The sequence below is a fragment of the Elgaria multicarinata genome, chromosome 4 (genome assembly GCF_023053635.1).
Source record: "Elgaria multicarinata webbii isolate HBS135686 ecotype San Diego chromosome 4, rElgMul1.1.pri, whole genome shotgun sequence".
NCBI classification, from domain to species: Eukaryota; Metazoa; Chordata; class Lepidosauria; order Squamata; family Anguidae; genus Elgaria; species Elgaria multicarinata.
In genome coordinates this window covers 40,918,790-40,933,068 of record NC_086174.1, presented here as the reverse complement: position 1 = coordinate 40,933,068, position 14,279 = coordinate 40,918,790, and the positions used below count along the sequence as shown (strand labels likewise).

The following is a 14,279-nucleotide window of genomic DNA, read 5'->3' as shown; positions in this document are numbered from 1 at the left end:
AACGGCGGAGGCCAACTTCTGGTTTGCCCGAGGTAGCAGGGGCTGACATTTTCAGAGAAAATAATGACCCGGAAACCTGTGAGCAGACAAAGGAAGGCTCTCCAGTCAAACTTTGATCTGCAGAGAATTAGCCATGTTCGTCTGGAGTGAATAAGCCAGCTACCTAAGAAAGCCGTAAGGAAAATTTAAAAGTACTCCCATTGCCTTTGCAAAATTATGCATTGGAATAGTTTTAAAATATTTTTAAATTGTTATTGTGTGAGGGAATATCTGTGAAATGTATTCTGCTACTAACATTGCGAAATCTGGAAGCCTTGCTGGAATTCAAATTCAGTGGAACTGAAGGGATATGTGAACATCAGAACAATCATGGAGTGGAACTGAGGGAACCCATCCATCAATAGTCCTGACTAAACTTTAATGGAACCCCAAATTTAGGGAAATCAACAGGATGTGATGGTAGCATCTGAACTGAGTGTATCCAAACTGGGCTGCTGCACATTTGAATTAAAGTGGAAAATGGAGGGGGTGGGATTAAGGCATAACATGGGTGGAAAGGAATGGGGTGCTCAACCCATCTCCCATCAATGCATTTCCTGAAACTCCTTCTCCCACTTCCTCTCCTCAAAGATGCTTCTTCCACAGCCGGGAAGAAGCATCTTTGAGCAAGGGGAATGGTCAAGGCAGAATTCAGAATCCTTCTCCTGCCTTCTCATGCTGCATTTTAAATGGCCTCTGAGCCCACATCACACGATCAGCCTCTGCCTATACATACCTGCCCGAGACTTGAGATCTGTTGGAGGAGCCATCCTCCACGTCCCAGCAATGTGAGACATATGCTATGGTGGGATATTGGAGAGGGCTTTCTCTGTTGTGGCACCTCAGCTGTGGAATACCCTCCCCTTGGAGGCCTGACTGGCTCCAGCTCTGGCTTCTTTTTGGCACCAAGTTAAGACATGGCTTTTTAATAAAGCCTTTGGTGGCTAATTCACCAAGCTTGCACTTAGTTTTAATTGGTTTAATTGGCTGTACTGCTTTTAAATTCAGTACTGGTTTTTAGCTTGGCTTAATTTGTTTTTAGCTGGGTATATTTATTCTTTTATATTGTTTGTATGATTTTATTTGTACACCATGAGATTCTAGTGATATAGTGTGGGATACAAATGTTTTAATAAATAATAAAATAAAATAAACTCACATTCTGAGACACACAATGGCCTTGTTCAGACAACATGCTAAGCCATGCTGGTTAGATGTTTTGAGCTAAACATAATGAGTTTTATTATAACCCTGTTCAGACAATATGCTAAGCTACAGTGGTTAAGCATTTTGAACGAAACATTATGGCTTAGGATGTCATGTGAACCATGACTTGGTGTGTTGTGTGAACCATTCTTAACCATGGTGGCTACATAACCACGCTTTAAACATGCTCACAAACTACTTGCTGCAAAAAGCTGCCTAACCATAGCTTAGCACGTTGTCTGAACAGGCCCAATTTGGATGTCTAGTTTGCCCCTCAGGATCAATTCAAATTTTATTTTTTTCCACCTTCATAACAAAATACATGTATCTCACTGCCAATTGTGAATAGTGCAAGCACATTGTGATGGCCAACCCTGGGAGTGGAAAAGGGCATAATCTTTTCAAAGTTGCTGTTTCTCTCTTCTGCAGGGAAAAGTAACCATCAAATGCAGGGAAAGCATTCACAATTGGCAACACAACAGGTATTTTGCTATTTAAACTTGAGGGCCTTTTTATTTTTTTGGATCCAAGTAAAGTCTAATTTGGTTCTTTCAGCCAAGACAAGGAATTAAAGATTCGGTTGTAATAATCTGGAGTACACCTTAAGCAGCCTTCCCTAATTTGGTGTCCATGCGGCTTGGAGATGACAGGAGTTGTTGCCCAACACATCTGGAGGGCACCAGGTTGGGGAAGGCAGGCCTAGAGGAAAGTGCCTATGGGTGGTCCACCAAATGGAAGGGGAAGCATTGGGTACATTTTAGCAAGACGTACTTTCCATTTCCTCTAATGTGAAGTAGACCAGATTGGCAGAATTTGGTTAGTGGAGGATGTTGATTTCACAGTACACTAACCTACGAAAATGAATTTCCAGCAGCAGTAATAGAAATTTCAGGTAGGCAAAGTAATAAAGGCTGCCTGAAGACTACGAATGTCAACAGATTAAAAGTTTTCCTTGAATAGAAAACTCATTTAACTCTTGGGCACTAACTGATTAATTTGCCAGTAAAAAAAACCCCAATAGTGCAGTGTACAGAATATCTAAATAAGATAAGTTCCCCTTAACTAATAACACAAATAATTGCTTTTTTTAAAAAAAGTCACCTTAACAAAATGATCTCTGTCAAAAGATGCCTGCTTAGCAGCAATTTTGCAGCAGGCTAATATGAACGGGAAGTGATAAAGGGAGAGTCCTGCACCCCACTCAAGGACAGCCTCCCAGCAATGGAGGGAGGAAAATGACTCCCTATTGCTTTTCTCCTATCCATGCGAGCTATCTACTCTGTACTTCCTCCGGATGGCCTTTTTGAAACTGGGGTAATGCTGAGATGAGTAGGAGCCATCCTGAAGCTCTGAAGGCCCCATCTGAGATAGGGAGGAGCCTCAGAATGGCTCCTTCCATGTGATTCCAAGCGTCTCCTTCAGCAACGCAGGAAGGAGTATTGTTGCAGCAGTTCCTATACCAACAGGGTAACACAGCTGCCTGCCAGCCTGTTTTTCTTGGAAGAAAGTTGATGGGAGGGGAGAGGTCAGAACACACCAGGGAGAGGAGGGTTATTTTTCTTTGTGGTGCAGCCTAGTTTGAATCTCCCTTCCTGTCCAGAAGGAAGATATGCAGCATGGAGAAGGTGTTGAGATTCCAGCATTCCTCTGCTCAGTGTTGCACTCAAATCTCTATCACTACTTCTTCTGTGCTGTTCTTAGGGGTTGGTGAGCCCGGGAGTGCTCACCTTGCGAGCACTCATGCTGGCCACCACCTTGGCCTGCCCCCAAAGAGCCAGGCCCTTCAGTATGGACTGAAATTAGGGATGGGTGAATATGTCAGTTTCACTTTCTCCTACATTTTAGTTTTCTTTAAATCTCAAGTTCTTTCTGTCCCAAGCTTTAAAATCAGCATTAAAATCACTACACTGGCTGCCAATTAGTTTCCGGGCAAAGCATAAAGTGTTGGTTATCACCGTTAAAGCCCTACATGGTTTGGGTCCAAGTTACCTGTGGGATCGCCCTCCCCCATACAATCCACCCCACACACTCAGGTCCTCTAGGGAGAACTTTCCAGTCGGCAAAAACTAGGCTGACAACCATTACCCAGAGGACCTTCTCTTCTGCTGCTTCCAGACTGTAGAATGGCCTGCCAGGAGAGATTCACCAACTTAACAGTCTTGCGGAATGTAAGAAAGCCATAAAGACTGATCTCTTCCAGCAGGCCTACCCAGTTGAATTTTAAGAGGCCTTTTAATAATGTGCTGCCTTTTAATAATATATTAGTTTTATATGTTTTTAATCAATTGTATGTATTTTATGTTGTTTTGTATTTGTGTTGTACCCCACCTCGATCCAGAGGGAGAGGCAGGTAAGAAATAATTATTATTATTATTATTATTATTACTATTATTTTAAATATGAAGAAAAGTATACAAAATGAACTGAAATGAAATTGTCACTTATTGGCACCAACCAAATTGAACAGGTTCAGCTATTCCCAACCAGTGAAAATTGGTTGGGAATAGCTGAACCTGTTCAATTTGGTCGGTGGGGAAGTGGGTTCCAGTCACAAGCTGCCAGGATGGTAACCCTAACACACATACCCCAAATAGATTTATTTATTTATTACATTTATATCCTGCCTTTTTTCCTCCAAGGAACCCAAGGTGGCTTACATAATCCTCCTCCTCAACATGTTATCCTCACAACAACAACCCTGTGAGGTAGGTTGGGCTGAGAGTATGTGACTGGCCCAAAGTCACCCAGTGGGTTTCCATTGCTGAGTGGGGACTAGAACCCAGATCTCCCAAATCCCAGTCCAACACCTTAGCCACTACACTACACTGGCTCTATAGATTTGGTGCCTTGGATAGATCCCTTAGAGTTCCAGCTGGTTCTGACTGAAATCCACAATGGATTCACCACCACCCCAAAATCAGAGTCCACTGAGTGGACCATGTTGTACCTGCCTGCCCTGTAGCTGTTGAAAACAAAGTGCCTGTCAGAAAAAAAGAGCTAGCAACCCTAATTTAGCACCACTAACAAGACTGAAAATGCAGGGATTCGAACCCAGAGCTAAGTGCTCAAACCCCTGGACCTGGATCGACAAAATGGGCAGTTTTGCTTTCTCACATTCATTTTTTTTAAAAAAGTCAAGGTTTTTCCATCCTGGAAATTTGCAAACCTTGTTAAATTCTCTTCAATTTATTTTGGATGGAGTCACCCGCGTCCGGCTGGGATGGACTCTTGTCAAGTGCCCGAGAAGGCTATTTATTTATTTATTTATTTATTTTGTTACATTTATATACCGCCCCATAGCCAACTCTCTCTGGGCGGTTCACAAAAGTTTAAACAGTAAACATTAAAAAGTATACAAAATTTAAAAACCATCAGAAACATAAAAACAACAGTATAAAAACAACAGTATCCATTTAAAAAAACAACAGTTCTGGGGTCCGTTAAAAAACAAACTTAGCGTTGCTAAATGCTGTTAAATGCCTGGGAGAAGAGAAAAGTCTTGACCTGGCACCTGAAAGATAACAGTGTTGGTGCCAGGCAAGCCTCATCAGGGAAATCATTCCACAGTCAGGTGGCCATCACTGAAAAGGCCCTCTCCCTTGTTGTCATCCTCCGAGCTTCCCTCAGAGTAGGCACTCGGAGGAGGACCTTAGATGTTGAGCACAGTGTACGGGTAGGTTCATGTTGGGAGAGGCGTTCCATCAGGTATTGCGTTCCCAAGCCATGTAGGGCTTTATAGGTTGAAACCAGCACCTTGAATTGGGCTCAGAAATGTATAGGCAGCCAATGCAAGCGGGCCAGAATCGGTGTTATATGCTCAAACCTCCCTGTTCCAGCTATCAATCTGGCCGCCACATTCTGCACAAGCTGCAGCTTCCGAACCATCTTCAAAGGCTGCCCCATGTAGAGGGCATTGCAGTAATCTAATTTAGAGATTACCAGAGTATGGACAACTGAAGCTAGGTTATCCCTGTCCAGATAGGGGCGTAGCTGGGTCCCCAACTGGAGTTGGTAAAAAGCACTCCGTGCCACCGAGGCCACCTGAGCCTCAAGTGACAGAGATTGTTCTAGGAGAACCCCCAAGCTACAAACCTGATCCTTCAGGGGGAGTGCAACCCCATCCAGAACCGGTTGAACACCCCCATTCGGTCAGAAGAACCACTGTACAATGGAGGCTCTGGAAGTTGTGTATTTCCTATCTTGCACAGCAGTGGAAACTCTGGACCAGGGTGGAGGACTGTCAGGAGTTCATCAGGCTGCGCAGGCACTCAGAGCACATGAACACACTGTGGCCTGGTGAGCTGGATCCGGGGTAGCGGGGGTAAGATCAGATTGGACGCCCACGACATCCCTACCCTTAACTGTTTATGTACAAAAAGAGAACTGGGGGAGGGCAGTTCACTCCAGAGCCTCCAAAACAGGCAGTAACGTATAGGAGTTACATGAATTATACTCCTTCAAATATTTCACTGATTCACAGTGAATATCCTGATTATTGGCATAGCTCTGTGCTTCACTTTGCCTTTGCCTAAACTGGGAAAGAGCGAACGAGCATCACAATTTCTCCTATTGTGAAGCTTCTACTTAATCATTTAGCCACAGCTGAGACTGGCTCCTTTTACATAGGACCCTCTTTACTTGTTACTTATGATTTTAAACTGCCTCCATAAAAATAAATACGCATTGCACATATAAAATTGAGTGTTTATTGATTATTTAATTCAAGGAAAGCTTTAATGTGACCAAATTTATATCCTTTACTGGTTTCCTCTTGCTTTGTCAGATCAGTAATTGTGATGGAGTGTGACTTTACTACTGGTTCAAACTGGCTCAGGGAGGCGTCCCCGACTGGTAACCAAGCTGTAAAATTGGCCCAAACCAAAATACTTGTAATCACAGCTGAATCAGAACAGCAATTGAATTGGAAGAAAGGAACACATTCAGCTTTCAGTATACAAGGCACTTCTGCTTTGGAAGGTACAGCGTAGCCTTTATTTGTCAGTGAAACATCCATGTGAGGAGAAGATTACTATTATTTGTGTACAGATAGGGAACTCAGGCTGAGAAAAGAAAGCCTCTATCCATGAATATTAAGCGAATCTTTAGCTACAGTGGTATTTGAACCCAGCCGCCTTTTATACGTTAGCACAGGGGTAGGCAACTTTTGGGGGGGCCTATGCGCACATTTGGCAATTTGAGAAACTGTCATGGGTTCCACCACAAGATGGCTGCCATGGAGGGAGGGAGCACTCACCAAAGACAAGGCAAAGCTCAGCATACAATCTATGAGCAGAGAGAGGCTCACACAAAAAAGGGCTACACAGCAGAGGCTGAAGAGAGATCAAAGACATATAAAAAGTTGTGTGTGTGTGTGTGTTTGTGTATTTAAAAATGCATATATTTAGCATGCTTCCCACTAACATTCATATTTTCATATAACTAAATTTGTGTACTATTTCAGAAAGCAAAAAAAAAAAAAAATGGTCTGCAAGTCTGCAGAATCTGCACGATTCAGAAAAAGCCGATCCACTGCAGAATCCTTGGCTTGAATTCAAAGAAATCTAAAGTCATCTGAATCTATTTCAGATTCCTCTGACATCCCTAGTGTAGTAGAGCCAGGGCTCACCAGAAAGTAGCACTAGCTCTATTATATCAGCAGGGACTATGATGACATCTGCCACCCTCTCAGACTTCCCTGTTTCCTCTGAGCTTAGCTGCAATCTTCATAGTAGCTGGGGGGTGGGGGGCAGTTGAAACAATATATTGTTCCCTGCTGTAATGCAAAGTATTTTGGGGTGGCTTGGGGCATTATACAACATTGCCACTCCTCGGAAAACCCTTTGTGCCAGTTTATACTATGCTTATGTTAGCACTACGACAATTGCGTAAGCAGAGAGGCAGCATTGGATACTGCCCTTGATCTTGGACGAATGGGTGATTAAGAACCATTAGCTTTACGAAAGGCCTGCTCCTAGTGGAGAGGAAAATTGCTAGAACTGGCTTGTTGATATAGATCTCCAGCTTTTGAACTCTCCTTGGGGTTACAGCTAGAGGGATTGTCATGAAGCGTGCCTGTATCTCAAAATTTACCATGACGCCACTGATCCCACCTCACTGTGAGTACTGCATTCTAAACTGCAGAAGGGGAGAGAATAAAAAAGGGAGAACACAAGAATCTGCCGGAAAGCTGTCTGCGTCTCTCTGCTACAAAGAATAGTAAAAACTAGGAACCACAGAGTGCAGAGAGTTGTCTGAGGAACGGATCGTAATGGGAATAAGGGGAGGACAGTGGAGTAGGGGGTCGCTGTGATGAGGAGACAGAGTCTTCATCCAATTTGTGGGCAGAGAAATGGGAGGGGTACTTTTATTGAATTTCTCCTGGTGGAGGAGATATTCTCAAACAATTTCTCAGGGGGTGGGGTTCACAGTTAGGAGTGACAGTAGCGTAGCTTCTTCCCCCCCCCCCCTCCAAGTCCTGTTTTTTGTTTTTTCATTGCTGCCATTCCCTGGCCTAATCTACACCAAGCAGGATATTTCACTATTATTCACAAGGTGGTATTTTTTTATTCCTTTTTCTTTGGGGATGAGAAAAAGAAAAATAATTTTGTTTTGGTGATCATGTAAAACTGCACTATATTACCTGCACATGTTAATCCATGCATGTCCCCACGTACCTTAGCATATTTGTTGATTTTCCTGCAACTTTCTTCTGCATAGGGCAAGTGAACTACCAAATAAACTGAAGCCTGTTTCAGTTCCAAGAAAAGGCTGAGTTGATGAATAATTTTAAAGATTTTTCTGGCTGGGGAATGCTGGGAGTTGTACGACTTTTTTCTGTCTAAACATGCATAGGATTGTGCCCTTAAGGAAGTTGGATTTTTAGTTTATATCTTTTGCACCAATATACCTGAATGTTATCTCAAATGCATTTTTAGAATTGGATGGAATAGCATTTATTTCGCTCATTTACTTGTGAAAATAATTGAAAGAATGACATTGTTAGAGAGTTTGCAAAAATTAAAAGGATAATAAGATCTCAATATGAGCCATGTTGCTGGGTTGGTGCTGCCAGATTGTGGGCTGTTCTTGGATCAATCTCTCATCTGAATAAACACAGACTTTCAATCTATACAGAGCTCTACATCAGGCAGATGTATATAAGTGTATGAGCCATCTATAATGAGCCAAGCATGCTACAAACACAGCACCCAAATACAACCACTTCTTTCTTCAAAGCCATTCATTTTGCCCTTTCCTTTCCTCATTCCCCTTCACCGTGGCCCTGCCCGCCATGCACTTACCTTCCCTTTTTCTGTTGCGTAGGCATTTCACCTTCGGTAGCTTGATCAGCAAACGGCAATCATCCGCTTTGGAAACACAAACAAGAGATCCATGTTATTTCGTCTGCTTTCGGGACAGCCAGCTGGCAAGAGCGAAGACAGTAAGTGAGTATTAAGGAGTTTGACAGTATACTTAACTCCTGGTAACAACGTTGAAAAGGAGTATGCGGACATCAGGAAGTCCAAGAAGACCAGTAGTTAACAACGCAGAAGAACGTTTGCTCCTCCTTCGCATGCTGAAATTTTCAGCCTTAGGAAAGCTCTCCACAGCCCCCCCCCCCACGTTCTCCCACAACCCCTTTCCCTCCTCCTCCTTATTTTAATCTCAAGAGAATCACTTACGATCATCGCTGAAATCATCCACCAATATGATTTCATGGACCAGACGCACAGGGGTTCGGTTCAGGACACTGAGGAATCGCAAAGAGAAAAGAGATGGCAGCATTTCAGCAGAAAAATAAAACCCAGAAAAATCACACGACGGACAAGTTTTGTCTAAAGAAGTGACAACTCGGGGGGGAGGAGCTAATAAAGATACTACTCAGGCATTAGCATCTAAGTTGAGAGGAACAAGGATTCCAATGCCACTTCGCCACATGGTGGTGGGAGGAATCATCTTCATTGGACAATACCACAAGCTCTGACATTACAGAACCAAGGTAGGCAACCTGGTCCCTTCCCAATGTTTTGGACTACAACTCCCATAAGGCATTATTGTTGGCCATGTTTGCAGGGATGTATGGGAATTGTAGTCCAAAACATCTGGAGGCAGTGGAGTCTGTTAGCTTCAATGTCAGCGGGACAATGAATCTGCTCCAAATTTGTCGGAACCAGTCTGAACTCTAAAGGAGCTGCCCACCTTGGATAACTCTTTTCGAGTTCTGATTAGTTCTGACTGAAAACGCAGAGCAGATGCATTGCCTCTCTGACATCAGAGCCACAAGTCTCCACTGACTGGAGGGCACCAAGTCAGCTATCCCTGGTATAGAAGGCCAGATGCACTGTTGCTTTCAAATGAGCACTATGCCAAGTTTGTTTGGATCTAGCCATTATCCTTTGCTGCTCCCTAGGCCTGCAAATTCCTCCCCGAACATGTGGTCCCACTTCTCTTGCTTGCTTCAAAACCCCCAGGCTTATCCCCTTAATCCTTGTTCCCAACTGTAAGCAAACTTTATGTTATATTACATGTCAAAGCATTTGCCCACATTCTTTACTCTAGGGGTAGGCAAACATTTTGGATCTGTGCGCACACGTGGCAATTTGAGAAACTGTCCTGGGCACCACCACAAAGTGGCCGTTTTGAGAGGCCTGGCAAAAGACAAAGAACCTGCCCAAAAGACTGAGCATAAAGCAGAGGTGGGGTCTGAACCCCAATGCAGAAAACAACTGCTTTTGACCCACAGTTTCCAGTACCAACGGAAACCTATTTCACAGCAATCCCTGCTGTTTGGTGAATGGTGTCTGCAGGGGGTGCTCATTGGTGATCCCATTGCCTACCCCATTTGATACTTGTCCCTCCTTTCTCTCCCTCTCGTTTTCTTCATTGTCTATTTTAGACTGTCAGCATTTCAGGGACAGAAACCTATGTATTCCTGCTTATGTTACTCTATATGACATCTTGCCCACTGAGGGTCCTGTAATAACTTTCAAAATCAATAATAATTCAGCTGGAGTGGTCTAGCCAGCAACCCTACTGCTTCATACTTTGAAGCTCCCTCATAAACCAAGAGGAATAGCCTGGTCATGAAGCTACAAAGAGGGTGCCTTGGACTACTGTGCAATAAAAACAGCAAAAAGGGATAAAAAGATAAAAGCAGAAATGGCAACGTTCTGTGAACAGCTTTCAAGGAACATGCTATAATATAGAGTGCAAACAAAACAATGATAATGCTACACAGATATCGTATTTACATTCCTGTGGCTGTCAACATCAAACGATAGCATGGTATCTCAAAAAAGAACCTCTAAGAAAATATTGTAATTTAAAAGGTTGACCTTTGTAACTAGTGGGAATATCAGCTTTAGGAACAGGCAATTTTAGTGAAGAGTAAGGTTTTTTGGACGTCTTTAATTATATGTTGCTGCAACCATTATCATTGTAAACACTTACATTACATGATAATTTAAACCTGGTTTGTTTTTAGCCAATGTATTGCCCAAACCTTTAAAATAAATGCTTTTAATAGAAGTGCTATTTGAAGAGAACCATTTCTCTGTTTTAAATAAACATGGACAAATAACACATTGTTTGGTGGGGGGGATCTAAAGTTTATTGTTGAAATATGACTAAGATGCAGAGTGCCCTCAACTTTGAACACGGGGAACTCCAGTTAAAACAAGTTTTTTAAAAAAATACCATTACAAATGGCATTGACTGAATTTATTGATTAATACTATTAGTTAATTTATGCTTTCAAGCAAATTTAATTATTTTAAACATATACAATTGTGGTATCTTCTTTTACTTTTTCTTCAACACAAGATAACTGGCTACCAAACTAAGACTTATCCGCTAGTTGTTATCTTCAGACAACATACACTTTAGAGAGAAGCAGTGCACGCACACTGCTTGTAGGTTTGAGGCCTACAGAGGCAAGGTAATAAACTCAGTCTTAGAGGCCTAGGCTTTTTCTGTTGGAAGGGGGCATCACTGAGAGGAGTATCTTTGTTTCTCTGTTCAAGGTTCGTTTCCGGTTAAAGTTCATTCCTCCAGTTAAGTTTCATTTCTTCAAAGTTGGAACGGTATTTTCAGTTTTGGGGGAAGAGGGAATAAAAGATTGAGAGATTCAGAAAGGAAAGATCCAGAAGCAGTGGGGGAAAGCCTAAAGGTAGCTAGGGTAAAGGACTTGCGTTTTGCAACTTTTATTTTCTTGTAATGCCTTTGTACCACTCAGCTCTATTGACTAAATACCTTTTCATGTAATTTGTTCATTTTAATATAGTAGTAAACTTTTGTGTTAAACCTCAAGTGTCTGCTGAGCCTATCACTCCATGTTTACAGCTTAAACTCCACATTACTGGGATGGGGAAAGTAAAAAGAAGGCGGGACTCTTAAGGAGGCAGATATTCTTAAGGAGTTGCTCAGGGGTCCAGGACATAGAAGGAGCCCTGACACACATGCACAAACACCTGGAACATAACTTGGCCAATCAAATTACAGTAGGTTGGTTCGTACACATGCAAGATGGTTGAGAGCACATGGTGAAGCCATGGAGTGAACTAGTGTGTACAGATACAGTTCTTGTAGAACTGACTCATAACAGGCACTATCTAGGCAACCTTCCTGACTAATTCCTTTCAACAATAAAGACCTTCCTGCGCAGAGAAACCTTTTTAATGAACTGAAATTGAGTCTACTGAGGGAAATTAAATTGACAATTATTGTTGTATGTCCCCCATTCCCAATGATGTCAGGCTTTCTAGGTACATTGTGTTTTCAGGTTTTAAAATCTGATTCTATTAGATGTTTTTATTTTTATAACTTTTAAAAAATATTGCACACCACTTTGGGCACTAGAGGTTGGGGTGGGGAAATTGCAGGAATGGCTGTTGGCTGCTGTGGGATGCACCTGCATATAGTCTGGGGCCTTTGCTAGACCTACCAGATATCCCAGGATGAAAGAGGAGTGATCTCGTGTTGTCAATAACACGAGATCCCACCCTCGTCTACACGTAACGCGAGGCGACTCAAGTAGAGAGCCGTCGTGTCCGCCATTTTTTTTAAAGGAACAAAGCACACGAATGCTCGTGCACCAAGGAAAGGGTTGTTTTATTTTTAAAAAATGGTTTTCCCCGCTCCCCCTACCCTGCCCCCAATGGGCGCAGCACTCCTGGGGAACACTGCACCCCATGCGCAGCTCCCGGCAAGCAAATGTGCGGAGCCAGGAAAAGCCGTGAAAGCGGGCCACATGCTCATAGTCTCGGGCTCAGCCTGAGACTGCGAGAAAAAGCAGGCCCAAAGAGGTAGGCTTTATCCCGGGGCCAGGGAGGGTTGATCCCTGCCTGAGCCTGGGATCCCCTGTGCGTCATCTGGATGCACAGGGGCGATCCCGGGTATCAGCCCGGGATAACCCCTGGTCTAGCAAAGGCCTAATTCACCTTTAACTTTCTCCATGCAAGCCCATAGATGGGAGAGACCATATGGAGAACACAGGCAGCTGTCTCCCATTTTAAAATCGGTCCTGTGTTTCTATCCTGTATGCCACCCACCAATGTTAATGTGTTTGTTTTGTTTGTTTTGATTGTATTTACAACCTTGGGTTTTCTATGATAAAAAGAATATTTTTTTTTTATCTGGATGGGCAGGGCGAGTGCCAGACTATTTTGCACCCTAGGCAAGGCGAGCTATTTGCAAACACACCCCAAATTGCCAACTTCGATTCAGCTGTTCAAGAAGAGTTTCTGAACTATTATATTTTCCTTTTCTTACATTTTTTCTTAAAACAACTAATTCATATAAAACTGTGACTTTGAAGGGCAGTCCTGCGCCCCACTGAGGTCTGCACCCTAGGCGGTTGCCTAGTTGGCCTAATGGTAGTGCCGGCCCTGTGGATGGGGTCACCAGGATGAAAGAGAAGTGAGATAGGAAACTCTAAACTTGGCTTTTTTCAATATTTTAAAATGACACCAGCTTTGTATTTGCTCCAAGATCACATACACAAATCTAAAGGAAGTGGTCATTATGTCTAAGTGACAATTTTTAAATGGATGGTGTTGTTTTTATACTGTTGTTCTTACGTTTTTGATGGTTTTAAATTTTGTATACCTTTTTAATGTTTACTGTTTTTAACTTTTGTAAACCGCCCAGAGAGCTTTGGCTACGGGGCGGTATATAAATGTAATAAATAAATAATGCACCAACCCCTGGGTGACACTGGCATAAATAAAGGCCATAGCCAGTGGGGCTTTATCCTGGGGTGATCCCTGGGATCGTTTTTATTTTTATAACTTTTAAAAAATATTGCACACCACTTTGGGCACTATAGGTTGGGTGGGGGGGAAATTGCAGGAATGGCTGCTGTCTGCTGTGGGATTCACCTGCATATAGTCTGGGGCCTTTGCTAGACCTACCGGATATCCCAGGATGAAAGAGGGGTGAAAGAGAGATCCTTGCCCCGGGATCTCGCCCTCCACGTTGGCCCCAGTTTTTCTGCGATCCCGGGCTGAGCCTGAGATGTGGAATGTATGGCCGGGTGCCGCGGATTGACTCGGCTCCGCGCAATTCCTCACAAGGAGCTGGGAGCTGCACCCATTGGGAGTAAGGTGGGGTGGGGAGCAGGGAAAGTAATTTAAATTTTAAAAAATTACTTACCCTTTGCGCACATGCACATGATTGCTCTATACGAGCAACGAGACAAACCCTGAACACATCCTGCAGTCAAAGTCTATAATTTTCTGCGCTTGCAATGTGATTTGTGGACCCCTCCCCACAAAAAGTGTTCAACAGGATGTGTACATTTTTAAAAATGTACATGAAAAAAATGTGTACTTTTGAAAAAAAAATGTGCACAGACATACTTTAATCAATGGGAGAAGAATGCATTCACTTCAAAGATGCGCACAACTTTTGGAAAAATATGGACAACAATGTGCACAAATTTTCATGCAAAAAGAAACGACAAAATTCACCATCTGATATAGACACAAGATAGAACGAGCTTTGAAGAGGAATTTGGAGAACTTCAACAAACTCAT

General features: G+C 42.9%; 1 protein-coding gene across 2 annotated transcripts in view; it reads right to left on the bottom strand.

Moving 5' to 3' along the window:
* Positions 1-14,279, bottom strand: part of GALNT14 (polypeptide N-acetylgalactosaminyltransferase 14) — a 322,644-nt gene that overhangs the window by 55,255 nt on the left and 253,110 nt on the right. For both annotated transcript variants that reach the window (XM_063124153.1, XM_063124154.1), the window contains exons 4-5: positions 8,928-8,995; positions 8,547-8,612 (exon numbers count right to left, since the gene is read on the bottom strand). In XM_063124153.1, coding sequence (XP_062980223.1) covers positions 8,547-8,612; positions 8,928-8,995 — 134 coding nt within the window. The remainder of the gene's footprint in view (positions 1-8,546; positions 8,613-8,927; positions 8,996-14,279) is intronic.